This window comes from Chrysoperla carnea, chromosome 4, assembly GCF_905475395.1.
Source record: "Chrysoperla carnea chromosome 4, inChrCarn1.1, whole genome shotgun sequence".
Taxonomy (NCBI): domain Eukaryota; kingdom Metazoa; phylum Arthropoda; class Insecta; order Neuroptera; family Chrysopidae; genus Chrysoperla; species Chrysoperla carnea.
This window is the reverse complement of record NC_058340.1, coordinates 9,921,685-9,938,031: the sequence shown is the minus strand read 5'-3', so window position 1 is coordinate 9,938,031 and position 16,347 is coordinate 9,921,685. Positions and strand designations below refer to the sequence as shown.

The following is a 16,347-nucleotide window of genomic DNA, read 5'->3' as shown; positions in this document are numbered from 1 at the left end:
ACGGAAATGGACTAATTAGGTGATTCTATGAACACTTAAACACAAATATTTTTCGTAGCATCAATATTTTTAAGCGTTACAAACTTGGGACTAAACTTAATAAACTATGTATATTTCAATTCAATATTAGCTGTAGGTAGCGCTTTAATGATGGGCTACAAACAAAAAATTCTTATCAATTTAAAAATTCTCTAGATATAGATATCCATCCAACTTTCTTTACACAGGAAGCGTTATTATTATTCCTACGTAATTATTTTATTGACTTTTTTTTTCTTTCGTAGATTTTAAAAAATAACTTATGTAAAGAGCCATTAAAATGGATCTACTTCACACCACCACAAAATAAATTAAATACGTCATTAAGTATTGATTTTAGAATTCATAAATGTATAAATTATATGAAATTGAATATTCATAATAATAATACTTCAGTATTGATCGAGGAATCAATTACAACAAATGATGATCGATCATTAACATGGCAATCAAATAGAGGTTTTTCAAGGTCATTCAGTAAAAATTCATATCCTTTTTCAATTGGTGGTTGGTTAAGATTATGGGGTGTAAGTATTTTCAACAAATCAATGAAAAATGAACTAAAGGTGATCTATCTATTTTTCGTACAGGGTCTTTCAATAAGAAAAACACTTTTTAAAATTTCAATAATAAAAAACGACAACGAATCAAAGTAAATTGCACTTTATTTTGAAGTTTTGTTGTGAAAAAAATATCTTGAAATTGTCAACTATGACTTTTTTAACAAAATTCCATTCGAATTTTTTTGTAATGTTGTAATAAAATTGGATTAATTTTGCTTTTTTTTAAATTCTATGCATTGGACTAATTTTTTGAATTTATCTTAATATTAGGCGTGGATTTATAGTATTGCTGTAATAGTAAAACTTCGACATTCAAATTCAGGCCTGTAAAAATACTGTGGTATACATTTTATACACAGCATAACCTTCAATCTAATCCTATATTTATCGTTTTGTCCACTTGTTATTCTGATAAACATTATTTCTTTTGTATTAAATATTAATTACTATCTATACCTCGAAAAAAATTGAAAGTTAGGCAGTGGCGGATTTACCAGCAGGCTGAGTAGGCTGGAGCCTAGCGCGGCAAATTTTAAGGGGCGGCAAATTTAGTTCATAAATTTTTTATTTCGATTGACAAAATTTAGAAAAAATTATAATACACACACAAAATACGAATTTCAAAAATTATAGAGGAATTAAAATATTCAACAAAAACCGAAATATAGTCCTATATACAGTGCTAAATAATAAATATCTCAAAATCTCTGCATAAACAATTGCTAAACGCTTTTGATTATAATGTAATGATCATGAATTTTTAGAATATCGCAATAGCGATTCCATATTATAGTCGAAATTTAGTTATTTTTACATATTTTCTTCACTGATAATTACTATAATTTTTTCTCCGTGTACCTAATAATTATGAGATCTCCTTACACAATTCAATCTTGATACAATATCGATGGTCTAATCATGATTGCTGCAGCAAGTTTGCAAATTGTCAAATTCTATTCCAGAAAGTTATTTCTTTATGCGTAAAAAATACTGACTAATTTTTATTAAATAAAAAACTAGTTCGATATCTTATAGAGATTCAGAATAAGTATAGTCTTTTTGTTTAAATCAATCGAATAACTGATATTTGAACGATTGCAACATGACAATAAAAAAATTCCCTCTACTAAATATGAAGTTAGACAATTTGCGGATTAGAAAATGGATACATTTTATCAGTTAATTATTTTATTTGTAGTAAGAAAAAGTTTGGAAAATCCAAATGATCATGCCTTAAGCGCTTATGTCGTACACGAATTATTTAAATTGAATGTTTACATTTGTTAACTTTTTCACAAAGCCAACTTTTTTAGAAAATACAAATAATTTTTATGAGCTCAGCGATTATTTTTCTTTTTGATAAGTTGCTTTTTAAATAATATACATGTACATCGTATTTGTTAGACACGGTTTAATGTGAGAAAACATCGGATTTAGATTTTTAGGCAAGAGTCGAGCATACCTACGCCAAATCTAGATTTTTTGTGTAAGCTTTATTCCTATTACATAAGTATTGTATAGTTTTAACACATACCTTAACTTACTTTAAAATTGGTACATGTTTGAGATATTTTTTGCATAAAATATTGTTTTTTGATAATTCTTTGCTGTAAAAATAATCAAGGATCTAACACGGTACCATAGTTCTCGATGATACTAACCATACGGGAAAAGTTGATGTAATGAGGATAATGGAGCACAAATCATAAAGTTGCAATTTTATTGATAGATAATTGATATGATTGTGAACTAAGATATCAAAATTTAGAGGCGGCAAAAATTGAATAGCCTACGGGCGGCAAATCTCTAAATCCGCCACTGAAGTTAGGCATGAAAATATGAGTTTTTTACAATATTTTCCTGTGTAAAATCCATTCCAAGAGTTCAGTCCATTACTCACGATTCACCTTAGATATCGATTCACTCTAGTATTTACAAAAAAGTGCATTGACATTTGAACTTTTAAAGTATCTAAAACTAAAATGTAATTTGTCCTATGTTGTTATCCTAAATAAGGTCACAAAAGATGTTACAAATGCTATAATTTCGAACAATTTCTGAGAAGGATATATAATATTTATGGTTCTTTTACAGAATAAATTAGAAAATTTTAAAACAGGACATCAAGTACTCCAAATAGTTTATTGGATGGACAAACGGTAACATTTATCACAACAGGATAATTTACATTAATCTCCGAAAATAAGGGAACCTTTCATTTCAGAGTGAACTTATTATCAATTGATTTTTATGGTTATTTTACATATAATGAAATGATGCATAATTTGGAAAACGGCACTTTGGAATTTGCATTTTTTTCAAAAGATTTAATAGAACCATTTACTTATGGAAAACTTTCGTTGCCAAATTTTTTATTACCGTATATTTTTGCTTTTAAATTCTTACATTTTGTGCTTTATCATCTCAATAAAAAAAATATGACCTGATGTTATTTGTAAAAACAGCAACAATGTACTTTCTTTATCGATTTTTTTATCCATTATTGTTTATCCAGATATGCGATAATTTTATATCGAAAGGTTAAATATATTTTCAAGGTTAAATATATAATAGTTCAAATAAAACTATAAAAAAACACGCTTTTGTAAGTAGCTGAACTAACAAATAAAAAATAATTTCTTAAAGTTAAAAAGTTAAAAATTTGATAGAGTGATTAAAAAAAAATTATTTTATTGTAAAAAAGTGTGGGGTGCTAGATTTAAATTATTGTAAATATTTTACAGATATTATTGAAATTATAAAATACCTTAAAAAGCACTCCACGCTTTATTACGACAAAATGATTTTTTTTTTACTCTTAGTTCAGTTAGTTACAAGAGTTTTCTTAGTTTTTTTTATACTATTATTTATTTCTTACTTTTAAACTATTAGTTATATAATATTATAGAAAATTATCTGCGCTTCCACCATCAAAGGTGTTTTAATTAATCATTAATACTGAAAATTCTGATCAGGATAATCGGAAAAATTTATTGAAAAGATAAAGTACAGTAGCGTGAAGTAGTATTTATTAAAATAAATTAATTTAGAAACCATTTGTTTATATAGGTGGAGAGTTTATCTATCTACAGTTCCTGCGTTAAAAATTGGATGGGGACTATTTTTTCAGCCACTTTCATCCATAATTTGGATTTATTTAACGGCATTTATTATTGTTAATTCAATAACGTTAACGCATATATACCGTATACTTCGTGTGGGTAACCAAAATTTTTTAAGCTGGTTTACAATTTGGAGTGGTTTTTGTAATCAAGGTATTAAAAAAAAGTGTTTGCATGTTTTACTATAGTTTGATATACCGTGCATCAGTTATCGTGCTTACGTTTCCTAAGTTAACGGTACACTACTTTATTTATAAAGTTGTATAGATGGGCATAAAATTCTATTATTCGAGGATATACCATGTAAAAATAATCCATGAATTCTAATTTTCTGCCGAATGGTAAATAAGCTCCTGAGTCAATGTGGAGAATTTTCTCTCATTGGATATATATACGACAGAGTGACCATTTCAAGATAGAGGAAAAAGGCGAAATGAAAGTAGTAAACATTGAGAAAATTTTACTTATTTAAATGTGATATTGAAAACGAACAAGTAAAATTAACGAAATTTAAAAACCTTCCGACAAATGCAGTTTTTCACTCAATATTAAATGTCAAACAAACAAAAAATGAAAATCGGTTCATCCGTTTAGGAGCTACAATGCTACAGACACACCCACTATAACACTCTTCTCTTTAGTTGGGTGGTTAAAAATTTTCAAGCTATATCGTCTCACATGGTTAAAAATAGTTTTCTGCGATAATTTTTCCTAATTACAGCTCTTGGTATATGTCTAAACTCAGATCGATGTCTCCAATCAACTATTCCATTTTAATTTTTTCTGGTAAGTTTTATTAAGTAATTAAGTAAAGTATACTTGTTTTAGATTTACCAAGCGAACCTGGCAGCTATTCACAGAGCCTTTTATTAATAATTTATCATGTATTTTTTTATTTAATTTGGGGCGCCTACAATGCATTATTTTACAGTTTTTTTGCTGTACAATTGCAAAATAAACCTTTTGAATCTCGAGAAGAATTAGAAGCTGATAATACTTATAAGCTCTTGCTACCGGATCATGATTATAAGGTTAGTATTCAAGCAGCCAAATTTTATAATTTTTTTATTTGCCTACCTACTAATAAAGATTTATTATTTTTTTAAGTTTCAATTGATTCTTTCTAAATTTATCATTTATTCGTAGGCCAGAAGTAAAAAAATGGTGAAATTTTAATTATACAAAACTCGCTAGGAGTACAGCTTTATGACTAAGGATTAGTTTTATCCCCCTCATTAGATGCTACTTATTATTAGATGCTTTTAATTGAAACAAGGATGTTTTAACTTTTAACACATAAAAAATTAACACAAAAGGGTCCGAGGGGACCAGGTGGTAGATACTACTTTACAACTATTCCTGGACATTAACTATAAATAGACAAATTTTCAATTCTCTTACTCAATTTTGTATGGTTTGGTGAAGAGGTGCCCAAAACGAAAACCGGAAATTTGATTTTTGAATTTTGTATAAATAATAATATAATAATAATAATAATAATTTGATGTATAAATAAGATAAGGTTTTTTTTTTTGGGAAATTAAGACTCTCAAGAGGCACTCACTAAACTTCCATGCTCGTGATCTGGACAAAGCATGACACAGAATGTTGACAATGAACTCAAATTAAACAAAATTGTTTGATTTCAGCTTATAAAATCACAATATAGTACGCTTGCCCATAAAATGGTTGAATTTTCCTATTTTAATTTCTCTACAGAGTTGCCAAGAATATGTAAGGAAAAAGTTGGTATATTAACTCGCATGTCTGAGCAAATAATTAATGGGGCAAATCGTAGTCTCCAACGAACGAATTGTGAATTTTACACTCTTAACATTGGATATTGGAGTTTCTATGCTTCTACAATGCGAAAAGATACACCACTGCAAGAATTATTCAATCAATTGTATGAAATCCTTTTTACCTAATAGGTATATGTTTTTGAATTATGATATGCTTACCTTCTTGTTTACAGCATATGCGCGACACGAGAATTTGGAAAATTTTGGATTATCGAAATACCACGAAAAATATATCCTAAAGATCCGGTTTTTAGTATCCCAATGGAAATAATTACACCATTACTTTCAATCATGTCACTTTTCTATGGTTTTTCAATTTTTATATTATGTGTTGAATTATTTTGGTTTTATAAATTTAAACAAATTTTAAATGTGGATATCGTTAACTAAATTCATAAAATAAAATTATACTTATGTTCTATTTATTTAAATAAAAATTTTTTGATTCCGCTATGACGGGATTTTCAGTGTTACGGGCTCCCCGCCTATTAACAAAATGACATTAATTGAATTTTTAATTATTTATTTATAAATTGTATTCATTTCCAAATTAAGCTAAATGAGTAAGTTATAAACTAACCGTACCTAACCTCTTTTTCTCGTAAGCTTACCTGAAAAAAGAGTATCAGGACAGAAGAAAAAAAGGTACTGTAGCAGCAAAACGACCACACTAAGTTGAAGCACTGAATGAACGTCACTATCACTTATTTGTCGGGATCTTAGAGTGGTATGTTTAGCTTCTGAGCTACACTTCTTATTGCATCCTAGAATATGTAATATTGCAGTACTTAGGGCAGTTAGGAAAAGTTATTTTCACCATCTGCGCAAAGATACATTAAAACCACATTTAATTATTTACTCTTCATATTCTGGAAAGGGGATGGATACAGCTAGTAATGTTTAAAAAATTTTATTATTTATTTTCCTCAATTAAATAGTAAGTTTAATGTTACTTGTTCGCTTTAAGACGTGATTAATTCAGTATTTATTAGGTCATAATAAACTAATCATTTTTTGTATGATATAACAGCCACATGTCTAATTTCGCTCATAAAATGATTTAATACAAAAAAATACAAAACATTTTTAATTGACTGAAAATTATTTCAAACAAAAAACAGAGATTTTAAATGGAGTTCATGTTTCGTCTGCAATTAAAATAATTACAATAAAAAGATTATTACTTTATTTGTTTTATTAATTTGAGTAAATTAGTTACAATTGTACAAAAAACAATTTAAATTACTAATTTTCCGCACTTTTTGTACCAATTTCATTTTGTTATGAAACGATTAATTTCATGTTTTTAAGTGTACTTTTGAGCTTCGAATATCTATCTTCGAAGATGGAACAGAGCATTCCTTAATCTATTTCAACTAAATTCGAAGTAACGTTAGCATGTGCTTATGTGCGTAAGTACAGGGTCTTTCAACAAGACCTGTCATTTAAAATATATTCATTCTTTTTTTAAACAATACAATATTGACTGACTTTAATGGAGCCATGGCTGACTTTAATGGAGGAAAATATCTGCCAACCGTCCTCCATGACACTTATAATTATCAGCTCTTTTCAGTAAAAATGTTTCTAAAAATTTAATTATTATCTTCTTAACCTGTTTAAGATCATTTTTTCAAAATTTCAAGTTAATGCTTTTTTTCTGTAGCGTCTCAACAATATTAAAGAAATTTTGCCCAATATTATTTTGCATTAGACAATACCCAAAATTTGTTCAAAACAAGAGCTTGATCAGTTCGCCGGAGGACTACCGCACCCCAAATTCTAACCTTGACATTAAATCATTTCGTAACAAATAAATTAAATATTATTTAATTGCATAAGCTGTGTAATTTATTTATTTTTTTTCAAACGGATTATAATTTTTGGTCTTTTTACATGATTTGATTTTGACATAATATCTTGTTACTACTACGAGACATTTTTTATTATGTAATTATTCTGTAATATTGGAACGAATTAATCATTAGCAAACAATTCATTATGCAAAATTTTTTAATAGAATTTTTGTAAAAAACTAAAACTTACGTAAAAAAACTAAATTAAATATTTATTTAAGATACGTATGTACCTACGTGTTAATAAAAAAAAGTTAAAAAATTTTTTTTGGTTCTTTAAGTATTTTAGCCAGCTATTACAAATGCTTTTTATACCATGTCTATATGAAATATACCAAGCTATATTAAGTTTGTAACGCTTAAAAATATTGATGCCATCAACAAAATTTTGGCATAGGTGTTCATAAAATCAACTAATTAGTCCATTTTCGGTTGTCTTTTCGTCTGTCTGTCTGTCAAAGATAACTCAAAAACGAAAAAAGATGTCAAGGTGAAATTTTTATGCGTGCTCAGGACATAAATAGTGTGGTCGAGTTCATAAATGAGCAACATAGGTCAATTGGGTCTTGGGACCGTAGGATTAATCTTTTAACCCGTTAGACATAGAATGAAAAATTTAAAATGTTCCTTATAAAAAATAAACTACTTTCGTTAAAAACATTTTTTCGTAAACATCATTGTTTACCCGTGAAAGCGCAAACTGGGCTCAAATGTATAGTATGTATTATATGGAATTGTCAGTTATATGTGTTTGTGAGCTATCGCACACTGTCTTTACTTAAATGACGTAAAAAAACAAACGATTGCGTAATAATAAACTTGTTATTCATTAAGTTTAGACAATAACTAAGAATACATTCAACGAAGGTTGAGAATGAACGAAAAAGTTGCAGTAAGAAAATATAAAAAGCTTTTTACTACAATATTTAACACATTTATTCTTTTATTAAGTAATTTGCAGTTACACACCAAGGTACATCTATTACTGCCTAGACACATCTAGCACTTGCTTTAGCTTTGCCTTATATTTTCACCATATATCCACAAATTGGTACAATAAAAAATTTCCAGTTTATTCGTGATTTTTTGATCCTCTTCTTCGAAAATTTTGTAGGCTTTGGAAGTCGGCATTAGTTTTAAAAAGTTCAGTATCACAAGTCGAGTTCTAACTACCAGAGATCTATATGTTTACAAATTTTTTGGCATAAACTGACAACAAATCTATCTAAATAGCTGTATAAGGTATATAGTAGTTAGTCCAACTAGAGCAAATCTAGCTATAGTAGATTTTTAATTAGTTCTGCATGAACAAAAAAGAATAGACAAACTATCCATTAATGTACACATATTTTACTTGATATTTTGTCAAAAGTCTTACCTCTTTCGTAGTAAGAATCAAAATAATATTGAATATATAAATAGAAAAGAAACAATAAATTATAAATAAAATAAATTTCTATAACTTATAAATAAATTATAAAATAAATTTCTATGACTTATAAATCAATTATAGACAAATATGTTTCAATAATAATAATTTTCAAGAGCGTTATATATAATAAATAATTATGAAATTATCTTAATTAAAATCTCAAATTAATTAACACCAAATTGTTTTTAAAAATATAGGTTTTGGAGTTATGGTGCTACACCTTAACTGTCTCCAATATATTATAAGTCATTTTCTCTATCAACAAAATATTGAATATGAAATCTAAACAGCCTTGAAACTCCAATATCAACGATTAGTAAATTTCATTTGTCATTAATTCTTCAGTTAATATATTTCATTAATGATGGTAGTTTTTAAGTTATTTATTAATTTTTTTGTTTGAAGATTAAAATTAATATTAAATGACGTAATTGCGAGTTATTTTATTTACTGATATTGACGATATTTAGATGTACCAAATTATTGAAATAAAAAAACTCGTGAGCAGAAAACTCGAACAGAATTCCACTACCATATTTCCCCGATATTAGAAGTTGTACTAAATGTTGGTTTTATCTGTCAATAAGTGCTTTTAAAATGTTTTACCAACTACACAAAAAACTTTTGTCAATATTCCTCAAGCTTTAATCATTAAAATCATAATTAAATTAAGAAAAGTGTTCTCCTAAACCGTACAGAGAATCGATATGAAATACTTTAAAATGGAATTTTGTATTTTCATGGGTTTGAACAAATGAAATATTGCCACTTTCTCCAAAGACACTTTTTTAACTCAATTCTTCCAACACTCAAGCTTAAATTTAGGGACCTTTGAAGGTGCGCAAAGCTTTAAAAATAAGCATTTCGTACTCCCAAAAGACACTTCTTTGACGCTAACTCAACCTTACCTATACAAAGATTTTGAACCCTCTGTTTTAATTCCGAGAGACTGTGGAGGCACATAAAACCTCCAAAACTCTGAAAATGCAAGGTATTTTGAAACAAACCAGGGGCAAGGTCTATTGGCACTTCATTGACAGCAACTCAACTCAATAATTTAAGCTCAAGTATATTTTTACATAGGCAAATATTATTACATACGCTGATTGTGTTATAAATGTTGTCTACTAATGTGTTGGAAAAAACACAATCTCTTTATTTTATAAAAAAGTGTTTCTTATTAGTAACCTTTCGTAACCCGGCTTACTTCTAGACAAAATGTTTCGATAATTTATGACCTTCAAGATAATCGTTTTAAAATTTTGTGTACTAGTAAATTGCACAGTAGGTAATTACTAAACCAAAATGTTCCAAATATTGTCCAGAACTACGGAAAGAGACTCGTCATTTTTCAATTTTAAGATAGGTAGTAGTTAACTGGAATCTTTTATTTCTATTTCTTCAAAAAATTAAAACAATTTCTTTGTGGAATTTTTCGATGAATATTTTCAGTTTGTTGAAAATATAGGAAGCAAATAATTAGGTAATAACCAAATCCGTCAATTAGATATAAACATAAGTTCATAAGTTCTACTAATACTTCATGTAAGTGAATACTATGGGTGTTCATTTTTTGGAATTATGTTTCTTATCGCACGATAGTTGTTTGCTGGTTGGGAGTTTAAACCAAAAAAATTGCATACGACACCAAAAACCAACATCTAGGTAATCTAGGAAACTAAAACTTTTTGAATCGATTCAGGTTGCCATAAATTTTGAGTACCAAACTAATAAAACCAAACGTAATGTACTCCCATATTGGGTTGACTACTAAATCAGAAGTATGTCTTTTTTAAACTAATACGACATAAAAGTAGCCATACAATTAAATTCTTTAAAGAATCAAACAAGTATTTGACTTAAAACTTAAAATTAATACCTTAAATTTTCAGAAAAATATCTTGTAGTTAAAAAAAGTATGCGCTAAATTTATAATGTATCAATGTACGAAAGGAATATAGTTCCTACCGGGTACCCACGATACCTCTCGTTTTTTTCTTTAAGCTTTGTTTTACTACGGATACTGTCATTTGGTATTCGATTTTCTTTTACACACTGCGATTGAAATAAATTTCGATTTTTGCCCCAATTTCCTAGATCAGTTTTTTGTATTTTTAAAATACGTATTTTCGACTACCAAGTAGTCATCATCAGTAAGAATTAGCTAGCTACTACTTTTACTATGAATGTTACTCTTTGCTAATTTGGTGGCGGACTGCACCGTGCAATTCAAAAGCACAGCATACTATAAAAATTTTCTTGAATACAATAGTTTGTTATTATATTAGAATATAATTAATGATGATAAACTATTATTGATCTTATATTGTGCTATTATTATTTTTATAAAATAAGTAAATAAATAAAGTAACCCCATTTCACGTTATCAGTTGTATGATAAGTCTGCAATATACCACATAAAACGTGATTTTAAAACAAATCCAACGTCATAAAATACAAACCATGCTTATGCTTATTTGACCTGTTGCTATATTATTTATAAAAAATATCACCGATGTTCAATGTTTCAAAGAAATTTAACGTTAAGCGAAGATAAACATATAATTTCTTAAGTAGGACACATCATATTAAATTATAACAATTTTTTTAAGTTTTTTAAAGATTCGAAGAAATATATATGAATTTTTGTTGATAAATTTATTATATAATTATAATGATTTTGGTCAAGGAGAAGAAGGTTACGAAAGGTTATAAATAATTTAAAATTCTTACACTTTGATAATTTCGGCTAATTCCATGATTCCAAAACAAAATTTTTATTTCTTAAGGGGTAATATCCAGTTACGAACACAAAAAACACGTTTTTTTATGAGGTTTTTTTTTAGGGAAGATCATTTATTTTACATAAATATAAAAAGCGTATACATATAAGACTTTTTTTTAATTAAGATCCCGTTGGCTGATTTTAAAAATTTGATATGGTACTGCTCCAGTAGGCGATCTTCTGGAGGTCCTCCAAAAAAGGTGTCTGGCGGTGAGCACCATATTTCTAGGTTGGATTTTCCAAAATGAAAAAAATCAAATATTTCTTTAGTCGATAGATGAATACAGGTATTAATCGAAGCAATAATCAAAAACATGATTTTTGACAAAATGGCTTCCGAAAAAAAAATTTCAAAATTCTTCATAAAATTTCCAACTTGAAATTGGTCTAAAATATAGAAATAATTTTCAGAAGTCTTATTCGTTCTATTACTAACTGGTGAAAATATCTAAGAAGATTGTCTAAAAATTCGAACTCGATCTGTTCAGTCTTTTCGAAGAAATCTTGCTCACCGACTTTACAAATGCTATTTTGAGAAAACGCGATTAAAGTTTTAACAGACGTTTACACTTTGTTAAATTTGAAAACTCTAGCTGGATATAACTCCTTACGTTGAAATTGAAAATGAAAGTTAACATTTACATTGGAAATATTTATATTTTATTGTAAAAGCTCTGGAATCAATAGAATATTAGGTTAGGTTAGATTAGCTTACATTGGCTGTCCACGAAGGACACACTTAGGCTATAAAGCCCATTTTGATACCACATGTGTTTTACCACCTTTTCCGCTAATAATTTCATTTACCAGCTCCTCAATTATTTTCAGAGGCTGAGTGCACCTCGTTCATGCATATTCCATGCACTACACTAGCCCATCATAACTATTGATGAAATTAATTTTAGTTGTTTAAGGCGAACAGAATTGGTTACGCCTTAAACAACTGAGCTACTAAGGTTGATGAAATATTACTTAATTAATATTTTCCCATGGCCATTATACAGAAAAAGGTTGAAAGTAGAGCGCAAATTTCATCATCATACTTTTTGTCGTTTCGAGCGGTCGAAATTAGTAGAGATGAATTTCTTTAAGTATTTCCTCATTTTTAAAATAATTGTAAGTCAAAAATCATATTTAAATGCAAACCATAAAAGTATCGGATCAAATACTTTCAAGTCACTCATCAAAATCACTAATAAAATCTGTCTTATGATAAATCATTTATAACCACTTAATCTTGTTAACTAATTATTATGAAAACTTTAACCTTACATTATGATAAACTATGTACCTGAAACTAGCAATTAAAAAGTCATTAATCAAGATATAACTAATTGCTTTTGGTATTAATATTTCAGTTTAGCTAAAGAGCTATCGGAAAATGAGAAAAATTGATTCTTGGAATTGTTATATATATTAACTAGTTAATATATAGTAAGAAACGGATACTGACTATTAGGAAAATTACTCACGACTACTTATGTACCTACCCACAATTTACAATTACAAAATACTTCAAATAATTATTTTTTTTAAAAACACTTCAAAAAGCAGTTTTTCTTGTTGAGAATAATACACTAACATTTTCTTCTACTATTTTTTAAATAAATTTACATTTAAAAATTAACTCTATTCAAGTCCAATCAAGTCCAGAAAAAATGTTTGATTTTATTATGTTAGTGTTTTTACCATGAAAATTCTTTTAATTTGTCTCTTTTATAAACTTAACATTTCCAATTTCTATCTTTTTTTATTTATCTTTAAACTTATAACTAACGTTAAAAGTTTTTGCTTGAAAAATTATTAGTTTTTAGCTTTAAATCTTTTATTCATGAAGTTATAACAAAATTTATCATCAAAGTTGAAAATAAGATACAAATCATTTCAACCCAAAATCTCAAATTGCCTTGGTGCTCGTACTACCTTAAAAGCGAAATAAACAAATAAGATATAATTCAATTTATTTAAGATATAATTCAACGTTGATTTCAAGAAGTTGATCAAGAATGTGGGTAAGAAGAATCTTATATAAAATATCATATACATCGTTTTGATTGAATCATTTTACTATTATTACTTCATTTGTTTTAACATGGAACAGTTACCGCATGTAACTTCATACGTGATTTCCTTTTTAATATTAATACAATGGTTTATGTTACAGTATTATGCCAATTAATTTACGACTGTAGGGTAGATAGGGGTTAGTTGGGCAAGATACAAATAAAAAGAATTTTCATGGTAAAAACACCAACATTATAAAATCAAAAATTTTTTATTTCTGAACTCGATTACAATTTCTTTTATAATTTTTTGTTAAATACAAATAATAAGTAAGCACTTCTCAAAAAATTGAAGAAAAGAGTTAATTTTTAAATGCAAATTTATTTAAAAATACTAAAAGAAAATGTAAGTGCACAATTATCAACAAGAAGAACTGCGCCTTGAAGTGTTTTTTTTTTCTTCAAATTATTTGAAGTATTTTGTAAATGTAAATTGTAAGTACCTACATAAGTAGTCGTGAGTAATTTTCCTCATAGCTAGTATCCGTTTCTTACTATATATTAACTAGTTAATATATATAACAATTTCAAGAATCAGTTTTTCTCAGTTTCCGATAGCTCTTAAGCCAAACTGAAATATTAATATCAAAAGCAATTAGTTATATCTTGATTAATGAGTGTTTTAATTGCCAGTTTCAGGTACATAGTTTATCATAATGTAAGGTTAAAGTTTTCATAATAATTAGTTAACAAGATTAGGTGGTTATAAATGATTTATCATAGGACAGCTATTTTATTAGTGATTTTGATGCAACTTGAAATTAAAATAGTTTTGCTTTTTAATATTAATACAATGGTTTATGTTACAGTATTATGCCAATTAATTTACAACTATAAGGTAGACCGAGGCTAGTTGGACAGGTTTTAGCTTTTACGGTTGCAGCTCCTAAGCGGCAGATCATATTTATTTGATGCAAATATCGATAGACAGCCAATCTCTTCCTTAAAAAAAAATCTTTTAGGCTAATTCCGATATCTCTTACAGTTACGGAAGCAACCAGCTTTAAGTAACGATGGTCGTAGCTGCTCAACTTGTCTCACTAGTGGGGTAAGTAATCCAGCACTGCCCATTTTTAAAGAGATATAATGATTTTGAACTCGCGAGAAAAAAACTTTTGAAGATAAACGAAAAGTTTTATTTATAAATTTAAAAAAAATTACTTGCTTTGAAGTTATAAAATAAGTTTTTTTGTGATTTTGGCTAGAACACTTTTGTCAGGTTATAAAAATGGGCAATTCAAATATATCTCGTTAGACGAAACATAATTGGTCCTCTTAAAAATAATTTTGGTTACGCACTGATTAGTTGCTAAATAACAAAGGTAAGGTTTTGATAAAATTTTATTTTTAAAAGTTATTTCATCAAACGCTATTTATTCAAAGAATACCTTCTATTAAGTCCATAAAAATAATTTTCAAAGAAAAAATAAACTATGAATATAAATTCAAAATTTTCTTTTATCCGAATAGCTCTTCAATGAATCCTAGTAATTGAAAATTAACTCTACGTGATTATTTTGACATATTTTTTGTTTGATTTATAAATTGAAAAATTCAAAATAAGTTTTAAAGAATATATTGAAGAAAAACAAGATAATTTTATAATTAAATATTTGCATATAATTAATATTCTTAGTGGCAAAATCACTTTATTGATTATAATATTATGTAAATTTTAAATACTGGGAAAAAACAATAAAAATTAAAAATATTATGAAGAAATGAAATCAAATCTCAAGTCGATTTGGTCACAGGCGTATCTTAAATAAAAGTAGCTATCATTTTCCTTTTTTGAAAAATTCTTCTTAGTACTTTGGAGTAGTGCTTCAAGTACAACCTTTTACTTTTAAAATGAGCTTTGGTAAAGTTCGAAAGTGCCAAGAATAACAAAGTTATCCATCGTGTATTTATAACGAAAAAAAAATTGTCTAATTTTTTTTCTTGTGCATTTATTATCATTTTTACCAATTATTGATGGCTTTAAAATATCATAAATTTCAAAAGAGCTTCAAATAAAATTTGGCCAATCGGAAAGATGATTCTCTTTATACGATTATTGCTACCTCTTTGAGCCTGAATATCTCAAGAAACTTATACACGATGGCTCTTATGTACCTTTCAATCCAGTATTTATAATGGTTAAAGAAAAATGTGAGTGTTCTTTCAAGCTATTCAGGCAGTAGATCGATATTTTTTTCATTAAAATGGATGAAGATTGCAAAATAGAAGAATGATGCACTTTAATAGAGAATGTGATAGATATAAATTGATTAATTAACTAATAATATTCCCACAAAAAATTCAGTAGATATTTAAATAGTGACCACAATTTAAGATTGCGAGCTTAAACTTTTGAAATCGCCTCGAAATTATAAATAATTCACATAATTAAAAAATAATTTACTTACCCCAAACTATAATAATTGGTGTCTTCATCTTGGTATAGTTTCTTAAAAAATTTAACCGATAAAAAAAACAAAAAAATTAAAATATTTTTCACAAAAAAAAATCAAAATTTAACACTTTAATAAAACTGTAACAAAACAAACACAAAATTCTTTAAACGTTTATAAATTATATACACATAAAAAATTATTTATTTAATTTTTTTTCTATTTTTTTTTTTTCAATCAATATGATCCCACTTTGATAGTTAAATTATTTAAGAAATTAATAACGATAAAC

General features: G+C 27.2%; 1 protein-coding gene across 1 annotated transcript in view; it reads right to left on the bottom strand.

Annotated features, from left to right (window-relative positions):
• The window catches only part of LOC123297993 (scavenger receptor class B member 1), a 135,488-nt gene extending 119,358 nt beyond the window's left edge, over window positions 1-16,130 (bottom strand). The window contains exon 1 of the mRNA XM_044879843.1: window positions 16,071-16,130. Coding sequence (XP_044735778.1) covers window positions 16,071-16,098 — 28 coding nt within the window. The 5' untranslated portion in view covers window positions 16,099-16,130. The remainder of the gene's footprint in view (window positions 1-16,070) is intronic.
• Between the last annotated feature and the right edge of the window lie 217 nt (window positions 16,131-16,347).